At 38.2% G+C, this 12113-nt stretch overlaps 1 protein-coding gene across 1 annotated transcript in view; it reads left to right on the top strand.

Moving 5' to 3' along the window:
* Positions 1-9606, top strand: part of BCLAF3 (BCLAF1 and THRAP3 family member 3) — a 35657-nt gene extending 26051 nt beyond the window's left edge. The window contains exons 9-11 of the mRNA XM_054714903.1: positions 1735-1824; positions 4586-4741; positions 9466-9606. Of these exons, the coding sequence (XP_054570878.1) occupies positions 1735-1824; positions 4586-4741; positions 9466-9606 (387 nt within the window). The remainder of the gene's footprint in view (positions 1-1734; positions 1825-4585; positions 4742-9465) is intronic.
* The last annotated feature ends 2507 nt before the right edge of the window (positions 9607-12113 follow it).

Here is a 12113-nt window from a genome sequence, read left to right as displayed (position 1 = left end):
CAGGATGTTATTAAGGTATAACTTAATACCATGAAATTCAACTGTTTTAGGTGTATGATTTAATAATTTTTTTGTAAATTTACCAAGATGTGTAACCATTACCATAATCCTGTTTTAGAACATTTTCGTGACCCCAATAAGAGCCCTTATGCATGCTAACTACTAATCTACTTTTTGTTTTTAAAGATTTGCCTTTTCATAGGGCAGTTCACAAATGGCAGCTGGCTTCCATAAGAGCAAGCAAGTGATGGCTAGAAAGATAGACGCCAGAGTGTGTTTGTAACCTAATCTCAGAGGTGACATTCCATCACTTCTACAGTACTCTATTTGTAAGAAGCAAGTCCACACTCAAAGGAAGGGGGTGGCATAGGGGCCTGGTCCGAAGCTGCCAGTAGAGTCCTCCCACTGGCCTCCAGTAATTCATATCCTTTCACTTCCTTCCTCCCAGGGTCCCTGAAAGTCTCATCTCATTGCATGTATCTTTATGCACTTACTCAAATTTATAGACTTAGTATAAATTCAAGATGACTACTAATGAAAAGGGTTTTATGTGATTTTAAAAAATGTTTTTTTTTACTGATTTCAGAGAGGAAGAGAGAGATAGAAACATCAATGATGGGAGAGAATCATTGATCGGCTGCCTCCTGCACGTCCCACACTTGGGATCAAGCCAGCCACCAGGCCTTGACCTGGAATGGAACTGTGACCTCCTGGTTCATAGGTCAATGCTCAACCACTGAGCTGTGCCAGCCGGGCTGTGACTTTTTTTTTAAACCGAGGAGAGAGGTAAAGGTATGAAAGAAGGAGATTTGTGAGAAGTATAGACTCAAATGGAATAAAGAGAAGGTTATAAGACTACTAGAGGCCCGGTGCATAACATTTGTGCACTGGAGTGGGGAGGGGGGTTAAGAGGGAAGTCTGCTTAGCCTGGCCTGTGCCCTTTAGCAGTCTGGGAACCCTCAGGGGATGTCCAACTGATGGCTTAGGCCTGCACCCCCACCGCAGCTGCGCTTGCCAGCCAAGCACAGCCGTCAGCCCTGCTTGTGGCTGAGCGGCGCTCCCCCTGTGGGAGTGCACCAATCACCAGGGGGGCAGCTCCTGCATTGAGCGCCTGCCCCCTGTTGGTCAGTGCACGTCATAGCGACTGGTGGTTCTGCCGTTTGGTCGATTTGCATATTACTCTTTTATTATATAGGATTATTTTGGGGAAAAAGAAACCATCTTTCAGAATAGGCCCTGTCTTTTCTGTTCCCATCAAAAGATTCAGGTTCTTTGTAGTTACCGTCTTAATACTCTTGACTTCTGATTGTTTCCTAGTCATGGCAGGAGCATTTACTCAAATCATTGATCTGAGTCAGCAAAACTGCCTCCTGCAGTGTTGGGAATTTGTTTTGTTAGACATTGGGGATTCTAGCAACTCCTGATAATAATGGGTTTGTTTCTTTTCTGCATGTTTGAATAAATCCTACATTTTTAGTCCATTTTGTAAAAGTTACCCATTGTGTTACGCAGGAGTATTTTTTTACATTTCTCACATTTGTGAATTAAACTAGCCCTTCACAAACTAGCATGGGTTATGTGAAGGAAGATGTATGTATGTTCCTATAGTTAAGCTACATGCTACATATTTTATGTTCTTAATCCTGTACATTTAAAATGGGTGTTTAATGATAAAATGAAGTTTTAAAAGTAAACTTTAACATGTATTAACCCATGCTAATACTTTTCACACAGGATTATACTATGCAGAGAAAAAACATTACTCACAACGCATTTGAAGTTGACAGCAACCCTCAAAACATAAGAAACTTTAGATCTTCTAAGGTATTGAGTGTTATTTTCCATTTAATTCTAGCTTTTGGTTTATGCTTTGAACATAATGTTCTAAGTAATGGCTAAATTCAAAGATGTTTATAGTAGCTATAAACTTCTTTCTGATACTTAGAGTTAACTTTAATCAATTTAATGATGACCTCTTTCCTCAGGACTTGATTTTCAATTTTTTTTTTTTTTTTGTAGCCAGTGGAACATTTTTACAAGTATTACATGGAAATACAAATACATAAAAAATACCTAGAGTGGCTTTCAGTGGGGAGGCAGGCCAGGTCCCAAACCCTTTTTCTAAGTCTGTCCCTTTATCTCTAAGACATAAGTGCATAGCTATAGAACATTCTTCAGGATTTACAGATTAAAGAAAACCTGCCCACAAATAGACATGCAGCCCTCAGAGGCCTTCTGGATCGATCATCAGAGAAAGATTCTGGTCTAGGAAGCTTTGTTAAAGAGATTCTATCAAATTCTTCGTGTACAGCTATGTTTGATGTGATCGTTTTAATTAACCAACATGTTTGATTAACCAGATAACCTCATCCCCCAAACGTATGGGATAAGAATATAGTGCAAAGGAGTGTATTTCTCTTTTCTTGCTCTCAGAAGTTGAAGTGCTTTTTAAATCCACTTGGAATGATTTTCCTGCTTATGATAGGTACTTTATTCATATTTTTCATCCCACAGTGTCTTCCCTCCCCCCCCAAAAAAGGAGAAGAATCTGAGATTTTTGTGTGTGAAAGGAGCAAGCAGGCTGGATGGAGTAGTTAGCTCAGTAGGAAGTTAGTATGAGCAGAAAGGTATTATAAACTATCGCCAAGCCATAGAGTCGGAGGGTAGCTGAGTGATCTGTTAATACCAGGCTTCTTGAGTGTCAACATTTTTAGATGTCAAGAGATTTTTTCCACCGGGAGCAACACAGTTAATAGGCATTGAGTAGATAGTATTTTAGCCAATAATTCATGTACCTAAAAACATGTGTGACATTAGGTTTTCGAAAAGACCTATGGCCGTAGAATATATACACATGTTTTATACCATCTTTTAATGTCTTGAGGCATAAAATCATTAACTGAAAATGTGATGTCTGCATAGCTTAGAGACTGTGTCAATGGACTTTCAGATTTAAGTGCTTCCTACATGTTGTTCTATTCATTGGTCAGATATAGTTGATTGTAAGTGTTTTTCTACAATTGTTATGAGTTGTTTCGTGTTATCCCTTCTCTTTAATGAAAAATTCATTGACATTAATTATAAATTTTAAAAAAATATATGCAATAATTCTCTTGACCATTCATTTGAAGCTGTGTAACATTATATGATTATTTGGAAGTCTACAATCCTTTCTAGTAAAATAGGAGGAGGAAATAATCCTTCCTAAGAAAAGAAGTTGATTAAAATTTACTTTTTATATTAATTGGACTAATTCAAAGCCAGAATTAGTAACCACCTTATGAGGTATGTAACAATGGACATTGTAAATAGTATGCAGATAGTTTTAACAAAATTACAGTCTCATTATAATTCTGTTTTACCTGAATTTTTTATAGTCTTAAAAAAATAATTGGAAAATAGGTGTGGCGTAAATACTTTTTATAAACTTATATACTTCTTTATGCATGACGTACCCATTGTTAAATAATTGTGGAAAGAGGAATATACTTAGTTTTTATAATTTTTCCATTATTATACATCATTTGTACATTTTCCACACGGGAAACACAACAACTCATTGTCATTTTACATCTATTGTAATTTTGGGCAGTCTTTTTAAGTATAATTCTTATCTTGAAAATATTTGCTAATGGAATTTTTATGTTAAAGAAAGATTAGCTTTCCCTGGCGTGGTGGCCCAGTTGATTGGAGCATCGTCCTGAGCACCAAAAAGATTGCGGGTTTGATTCCTGGTCAGGGCACATATCTACGTTACAGGTTTGATCCCCGGTCAGGGTGTGTTGGGGAGGCAGCTGATGGATGGTTCTCTCTCACATCGATGTTTCTCTCTCTCCCCCCTCCCCACTTCTCCTCTCTCTCAAATCAATAAAAACATATCCTTGGGTGAGGAGTAAGAAAGAAATATTGGCTTGGAAGGTACTGACAAGAATAAAGTTAAGAGAGTTTTTTTTTGTCTTAAATAGATGTTGATACTTAATATCTTCCCCTCCATTTGTGATTTGATATATTTCACTATGAATAAGAAGGATAATTTTAGCTCATTAGAGGTTTTGGAAGTTGTATTTTTCTTAGCATGGTCAATTTCAAGAATTTCAAATTTTTTTAACTTAACAGTTTTAAAAAATGGTTTTATGTGAATTTTAAAATTTTTATATAAGCCTTGGCCAGTGTGGCTCAGTTGTTTGGAGCATCATCCTGTATACCAAGAGGTGGCGGGTTCGATTCCCAGGCAGGGTACATATCCAGGTTGCAGTTTCCATCCCTGGTCCGGGCATGTGTGGGAGGCAATTGATCAGTCTATCTGTCTCTCTGTCTCTCTGTCTCTCTGTCTCTCTGTCTCTCTGTCTCTCTCTCCCCTCCCTTCCTCTCTTTAAAATCAAAGCAAAAAGTTAAAAAAAAATAGCTAGGAAACTAGTTTGAGGAAAATGTACTTTATGTCCATCATTAACCTCTTGCCTTTTAATATTTGTAGTGCCTAGAATCAAGGGCAGCCCTAAATACCAGACACTTTTCCATTTCTTATGCTAATAAAGTAGATTTGGAAGCTCTAGTTTTAAGATGTAATTATTTTTTTCCTTTACAGAACTACTTTAGAGGTGGCAGACTGCAGCCCCATTGTAAATCAGGCCTAGTAAAGAAGAGCTTGAACATTCAGGCTAAATATCAGCGTTTACGGTATGCTGGTTCAAAGGGATTTTTCACTAATAAATTCAGAGAAAGATTGCTGAGGAAGAAAAAGGTTAGTTGGATTATGATTCATTAAAAATATTGAGTGACTTTGGAACTCAAATTATCTCTGTTTAATAGATAAATTGGGCTTTTAATTTAATTTGACTTGGGAAACAACCTCGATTTCAAAAATACTCTTATGTATAATAGTTGCAGAAAAACTTCAAGGAGCCGTGGTAATAGAGCTGTGAGACTATTTAATCTGAAAATGCTTTTAGCTGTTATACCTCAAATATTTTGAATATGCCAGCTGTTGAAACTTTTTACCTTAGAATATCTCCTCTATGATTCATTTTTGAAATGGAAATTCAGGTAAAGACTTAGAACTGATATATTTTAGCTTTATAAAATATGAATTACCTAAGTACCAAAAAATACTGAACTGACTATAGAAAAAGGGTGCATAATTGCAAAATATGCTAACTCTTCTTTTGCCCCTACTCATATATGCTTTATTTTGATAAAATATATAACAAAGTTTGCCATTTTAACCATTTTAGGTATACAATTCAATGGTATTAATTACATTCAGAATGCTGTGTAAGCATCGCTACTTTATGCTAACTCTTCATGTTAATAAAAAGTTTCTTGCCCTGCTGGCATGGCTCAGTGGTTGAGTGTCAACCTGTGAACCAGGAGGTTATGGTTCAATTCCTGGTCGGGGCACATGCCTGGATTATAGGCTCCATCCCCAGTGTGGGGCATGCAGGAGACAGCCGATCAATGATTCTCTCTCATTATTGATGTTTCTTTCTATCTCTCCCTTTCCCTTCCTCTCTAAAATAAATAAAAATAATTTTAGAAAAGTTTCTTTACTTGATCATTTGAATTTCGTACTCTTTTAGTTGTAGATAGATTTTATTTAAATTTGCCATATTGGGTATTTGAAAATACAACATCAATATGATATAAAATTACATTCTATACATTATATTTTAAATGAGAATAATAGCATTATATCAGTTAAGGGAGGTTATTTTGCCAATATTTTTACTAATCTTTGTTAATAATTATGGGCTAATATTTTCCTCTGAGAAATGTCAGTATATTTATTGTTACTATCACATAGTCCAACTGTGGTTTTATAAATTTGTTAACCATAAATGTCTCCTTAAATATTCATACCTGTGAAGCCTTTACACTGAGCTTGCTTAGTGGTTTTAGTAAAACTTGTTTTTTAAAACATGGATCAATAGAATGGAGTTGACAACTGATTTTTTTTTAAAGTTTTGAAATTAGATATAATATCTTCTGAACCTCTATCACCCCCTAATTTTAATTGAGTACCTTTGAAGAGGTTTCTAATTTCACTTAGAAATAGGTGTTATGAAAGCCATCTCTCCTTTAAAAATGGAGTGAAATTGCTATAATTTTCCCCTCTTATACCCCCTCCCTGCTTTTGGATTGAGGTGCTGCTTCTCTTCCTGATTTGTGTGGCAAATTTCTTTGCAGCAGATCTTTCTACATATTCATCCCCAATCACAGGTGGCAGCCTGCATGGTCTCAGGGAAGCTAGTCATTGATTTCCACTCGAGGAGGAAGGCTGAGGCAAGCCTTTTCCTTAACTTTAGGGTTGAGCTTCAGGTACATGTTATGTGTTTCTTTTCTGTTCGTTCTTTGCTGAACTTTGAATGTTAGCTTCATTTAATTCCATTTTTACCTCTATTCTTGCCATGTTTTGGGGCTCCTTACTTGACTGCCTGCCTCAGCTTGCGCTTTCTATATGCTCATTGGACTTGCTCCATTTCATCATTCCTGTTTTTGCCTCACCTTGCCCTGTTCCTACTGACCACCCAGTTCTTCCACGTTGACCTTGCTTAGCAGCAAATAGAAACCAGACGTCAAGCCTTCATCTTAGGCCCTGACGAGTGTGTTCTAGTAGGAGCCGCAGCCTGCTGTAGGTCTCTAATCTTTAGGGCTTAGGCTTTTTTTTAAAATGGTGTGTGTTTTTTTAAAATATATTTTTACTTATTTTAGAGAGAGAGGAAGTGAGAGGGATAGAGAGATAGAAACATCAATGAGAGAGAACATTGATCTGCTGCCTCCTGGGAATCGAGCCCGCAGTCCGGGCATGTGCCCTGACTGGGAATCGAACTGTAATCAAACTGTGACCTCCTAGTTCCTAGGTTGATGCTCAGTCGCTGAGCCATGCTGGCCTGGCTTTTTGTGTCATCTAAAATGTAGCAGTTATGGTTAATGGCCAATGCAGGTCATGGCCCTGTCCTCCTGTCGCCTTTTACTGCCATCTGAGTACGTTAGAGGTGGTCCCAATACACTGGATTAAAAAAAAATCAGTGTCTTCTATTGTTTTTCTTAGATGTAACCCTCTGGATGCTACTTCATATACCTTTGTATCGTAGCTACTTTGACATGGGCTTGTTCAGTCTGCCTATTGTCAGTGTCTGCAAGCAAGCCACAGCCAGGCTTTTATAGATTGTGTTTGAACAAGGCATAACTCTACGAGTATGGCATGAAATCAGGCTTCCCACTATTAGCACCCTACTTAATAGCTGGGCTCCACACTCTCCTGACCTTTAGAAAAAGTAATGAGGCATTGCAGCTGCTCTGTTTCTGCCAAGGCTTTAAAGCTTACTTCGCCTTAGAGGTGTGTGTGTGTGTGTGTGTGTGTGTGTGTGTGTGTGTGTTTAATATATTTTCGTTCTGGTTAGTGGGAACCAAGATACTTAAGGCTTACTTGGCCTTAGAGCTGTCCCTGTAGTATTGTGCTGAAACCCCAGTCTACGTGTATAAACTGATGATTTAGACGTATTATTCCATTTTACCTCCACCTTCATGCCCTAAAGAAAAGAGGTAGAGGCCTGGAGTCTTTGGTTTCTTCTAATGTTGCTTGCTTCCTCTTTCTCTCCGATTAGGGGCACTTTTGCTCAAATGGGCTTACTGGGTGTGAGGTACCATTTACATCACTTTTCATCCCAAGCCCAGCATTAGAGGGAACTTTGAAGCTACTTTCCTGGAGAGAAACCTTATTCTGAGCAGCAGCTGTTCACTGCTTTGGCTCTTTTGCCCTAATAGGAACTTCATTCTTTTCATTATTAGATCACCAGCTAGATTAATTAAGGATGTGTGATCAATTCGTTAATCTAGGTACTCTGGAACTTCTCCCATGCCTCAAAGTCCACCAGGAAGGTTTCAATTGATCTTGTCTGGACTTCTCACTCCATCACAGTATTGAGATAGTTGGGCTGATCATTCATGGCGTGGGAGTTTTGTGACGCTCAACTGTAGTGCGGTCTGGTTACTGTGCATCAGACGTGCTTCCTGTCTCCAATAACTAACAGTCTCATGGAGGGATGGGGAGATGTGATCTTAATATGTCCCCTTGTCCCACTAACCAGAACAATTGTGGCTTCCCTAAAACCGCCTTGGTTCCCCAGCTGACTACAAAGTAGGAAGATTCCCAAGCAGTATTAAGAAAGTACAGAACTGAAATTCTTTCTCGTCATTCATCATGCACTTGTCATATCAATCCCATCCTGGCACCCAATTTCCCTTTTATTGTACCTCTTTTCTATTGGATTCTGGGCTTAGGCTGAAAGATGAAGGGATTGGAGGAATGTCTGTTACCACCTGAAATAAGGCTCGTCTTTTTAAAAATATATATACTTTTATTGATTTCAGAGAGGAAGGGAGAGGGGGAGAGAGATAGAAACATCAATGTGGAGAGAGAATCATTGGCTAGTTGCTTCCTGCATACCCCACACTGGGGATTGAACCCGAAACCTGGACATGTCCTCTGACCAGGAATCAAACCCTGACCTCCTGGCTCATAGGTTGACACTCAACCACTGAGCCACGCCAGCTGGCCGGGCAAGGCTAATCTTTTATCCACTATCATTCACAAGTGCCCCTCTTTTATATCCTCTTCTCATCACAGAAAGTTTGCAGAAACTCTTGAGAGTCAGACTATGGACCAGAATAGGACAAAGAACTTAGTAAGAATATATGAGGCCACCTCTGGGAACATTGCCTCTGAACACTCAGCAGTTGGGCATTTGGTCAGGAAGACATGGAAGTCCTTAGCGTCAGAGATTCTTCAGCAGTTAGTCCTCAGATGCCTGTCGGCTGGGTACCTATCAGAGCTCTGTCTGTGGCTGGGAAGGGGACAAAGGAAAGAGCATAAAGATGCTGCAGGAAGGAGGTTACATACTAGGACTTACGACTTTTTGAGTTTAAAAAAAACCTTGAAAGTCATGGAGTACAAAGATTAGAACAGGATCCAAGATCAGACAAATGAACAAAAATCAGTTATATACCTGCTCTGTCCCTCAAACTGAAGTGTACCAGGGGGCAAAAGTGTTGTGTAGGAGCATCATCTCCTTCAAACATTTATGATCTGGAGCCTCCAGTTTCACTACCTACTTCTCTGCCTTCTCTGTCTTACTTAGTGATTTGTTTCCTTCCATGGACCTTTAAAAAATGCAAGCATTCCCTAGTGTTATATTCTTTTTAAAAAATATTTTTTTATTGATTTCAGAGAAGAAGGGAGAGGGAGAGAGAGTTAAAAACATCAGTGATGAGAGAGAATCATTGATCAGCTGCCTCTTGCACACAGCCTGGGCATGTGTCCAGACTGGGAATTGAACCATGACCTCCTGGTTCATAGGTCAATGCTCAACCACTGAGCCATGCCGGCCAGGCCCTAGTGTTATATTCTTTATTCTCTTTGTTTATTCCTTGTTTATACTTGCCTTGATTGCCCTCATCTTTCCCAAGGTTTCAGCTATCACCTCTGGTGATGTCTTCAGCCCTAACTACTCTCCAGAGCCCCAGATTTCTGCTGCCTCCCAGATACCCTCACTTGGATGTCCTGAAAATGCCTCAAATTCAGCATGTCCAAAATCAAACTTGTACTGACACATGCTACAGCATGGGTGACCCTTAGAAACATGGTGCTAAGTCAGTGGTCGGCAAACTGCGGCTCGCGAGCCACGTGTGGCTCTTTGGCCCTTTGAGTTTTTAGCAAAGGCCAGCTTAGGAGTACCCTAATTAAGTTAATAACAACGTACCTACCTATATAGTTTAAGTTTAAAACATTTGGCTCTCAAAAGAAATTTCAGTCGTTGTACTGTTGATATTTGGCTCTGTTGACTGAGTTTGCCGACCACTGAGCAGCTAAGTGACAGAAACCAGTCACAAAAGACCACACTGTATGATTCCGTCTATAGAAATGTTCTGAATAACCCAAGCCATAGAGACAGAAAGTAGCTTAGTGACTGCTAGGGACAGGGATGTGTTAAGGAGAAATGGAGTGTGTGTGTGACTGTTAAATGATACAGCATGGGTTTTTGGGGGGTGAGAAATATTCTAAAACTGATTACAGTGACTGATGGTTACATAGCTCTGAATACACCAGAAAAACTTGAATTGCACACTTTAAATGGTTGAACTATATGGTATGTGAATTGCATCACAGTAAATGCTGTTAAAAGTAAAATGAAATTGGCTCTCCTCCCCAGCCCATTGGTTTCCCCTCATGGTCCATAGCTTCCGCAGCCACCAGCCATAGCAGAAACTTGTCTCATTCATCCTCTAGTCCTCCTCCCAACTTCAGCCATTCCAAGTCTTCTTATTTTTATGACTCATTTATTCTGTAATTCAACTCATTCCTTTTAACGGCTGCATATCATTCCTCTCTATGGATGTATTACTTATTTCAGTACTTTTCAAACTTTTGCTTACATACCCCAAAATTTTGAAAAATTATTAACCTTGTTGCACATGTTTAGTTTGGTATCTAATTTTTCATTATAAGTTTAAATTGTTATAAAGGATATACTATCTGGCATATTATAAATACTGAGTCTTAAATAAAACTGTTACATCTTTTAAATCTCTTCAGTGGAGCCTGCCTACCACAGGATTTTGATCACTAGCATCATCCATTTAAAAAGATGTACAAACATGCTCTTTTAACAGTGACAGTTTTTACATTATTCCTTTTTTACCTTGAATTTGGATTTTATTTCATTTCCCCCATCGACTTTTTTTTTAAAGTCTTTTACTGATAACCAAACAAGTTAGACATAAAATGTTAATAATTTATTTCTGTGACTATTAGGTGTTAAATATTTCCTCTGGATTAACATTACTGCTGATCAAAATAGCATAAATATATTGCAGACTTTATTAAGTATTGATTAGACAAAGGTATTTTATTAGAAATATATTTCTCTTTTTAATTAGTTCATGTATTTGTAGATGAATAGTACTTATTGCTGGTAGAATAATACAGTGTTTAAGTATACATTGTAATTCTATTTTTTTATAGATATAAGTCCTGAGAAACCTTATTTATATTATTGTATAGATGGGAATGAAAGGATTTTTACTATAGCAATACCACTCAGTTTTTTGGACTCACTTTGAATTATAGGTCAGAAAAATCAATTAGTAATCTATCATCAAAAAGTATTTTGAGTGTTTTTTCACTGACAGCTCAATTTTTCCTTTCTGTTTTATTAAACAAAAGCAAAGAATCAGAAACCATCGCATCATATTTATTACTAGCTGCTAGGGTGGGTTCTTTTTTGTTCACACTACCACCACTATTTCCAATTGTCCCCTTTTTTTGCGGGGGGGGGGTCCCCAGGTAATGCAAAGTAATCAGATTCGGGATGAGAAGGCATATATTTCTTGTGCAAAGTGGGAGGTGGGACATCAGACTTAATCAGATGTTCAGGTAGGTTAATTCTAGAAAGCAAGCATTGGGAATTTGAAGAGCTGGAGATTAATTCCTTCCAAGCTAGTTGTACCCGCATACTCCTTCGAAAGTCTTTATGTACCCCTAAGGATATATATCCCATTCGATGATTGCTGATTTCTTTAACCAAGACTCTGTTGATGACTCCTGGATAGCTTACTGGTTTTCATTATTTTCGGTTAATACCATTGGGGATATTGGTGCTTTGGTACCTTGCCATACTGCCCTCATTTCTGCTCTCAGCAGAGGTATATGAAGAGGCCTTTTTACCTATACCCTCTCGCCAGCACTCCACATCATCAGTCTTTATTACCTATTGTCAATCTGATAGCAGAAAACAGCTCTCATTTGCCTTTCTTTGATTATTAATGATGTGACTATATTTTTATGTATCTATTGGCCATTTGTATTTCTTCCCTCAATTTCCTTATTTCTTTGCTTCCCTGGCATTTCTGTCAAGGGGTTGATTTGTAGGAGCTTCTCATTTACTGAGGGTTTTCATCTGTCATACATTTGGTGGTGTTTATTTGATGTTTGTCAGCTGTTTGTGATGGCTTTTATGTTACAGAACTTGTAAATGTTGATGAATCTGTCAAGTGTCATGCTTATGCTTATAAAAATTCCTTATGGTTTTTAAAAATAACTATAATGGTTACGTTTA

Source organism: Eptesicus fuscus, chromosome 1, assembly GCF_027574615.1.
Source record: "Eptesicus fuscus isolate TK198812 chromosome 1, DD_ASM_mEF_20220401, whole genome shotgun sequence".
Lineage (NCBI taxonomy): Eukaryota > Metazoa > Chordata > Mammalia > Chiroptera > Vespertilionidae > Eptesicus > Eptesicus fuscus.
Note: the sequence above shows the minus strand (reverse complement) of the source record. Positions and strands in the feature narration are given on the sequence as shown.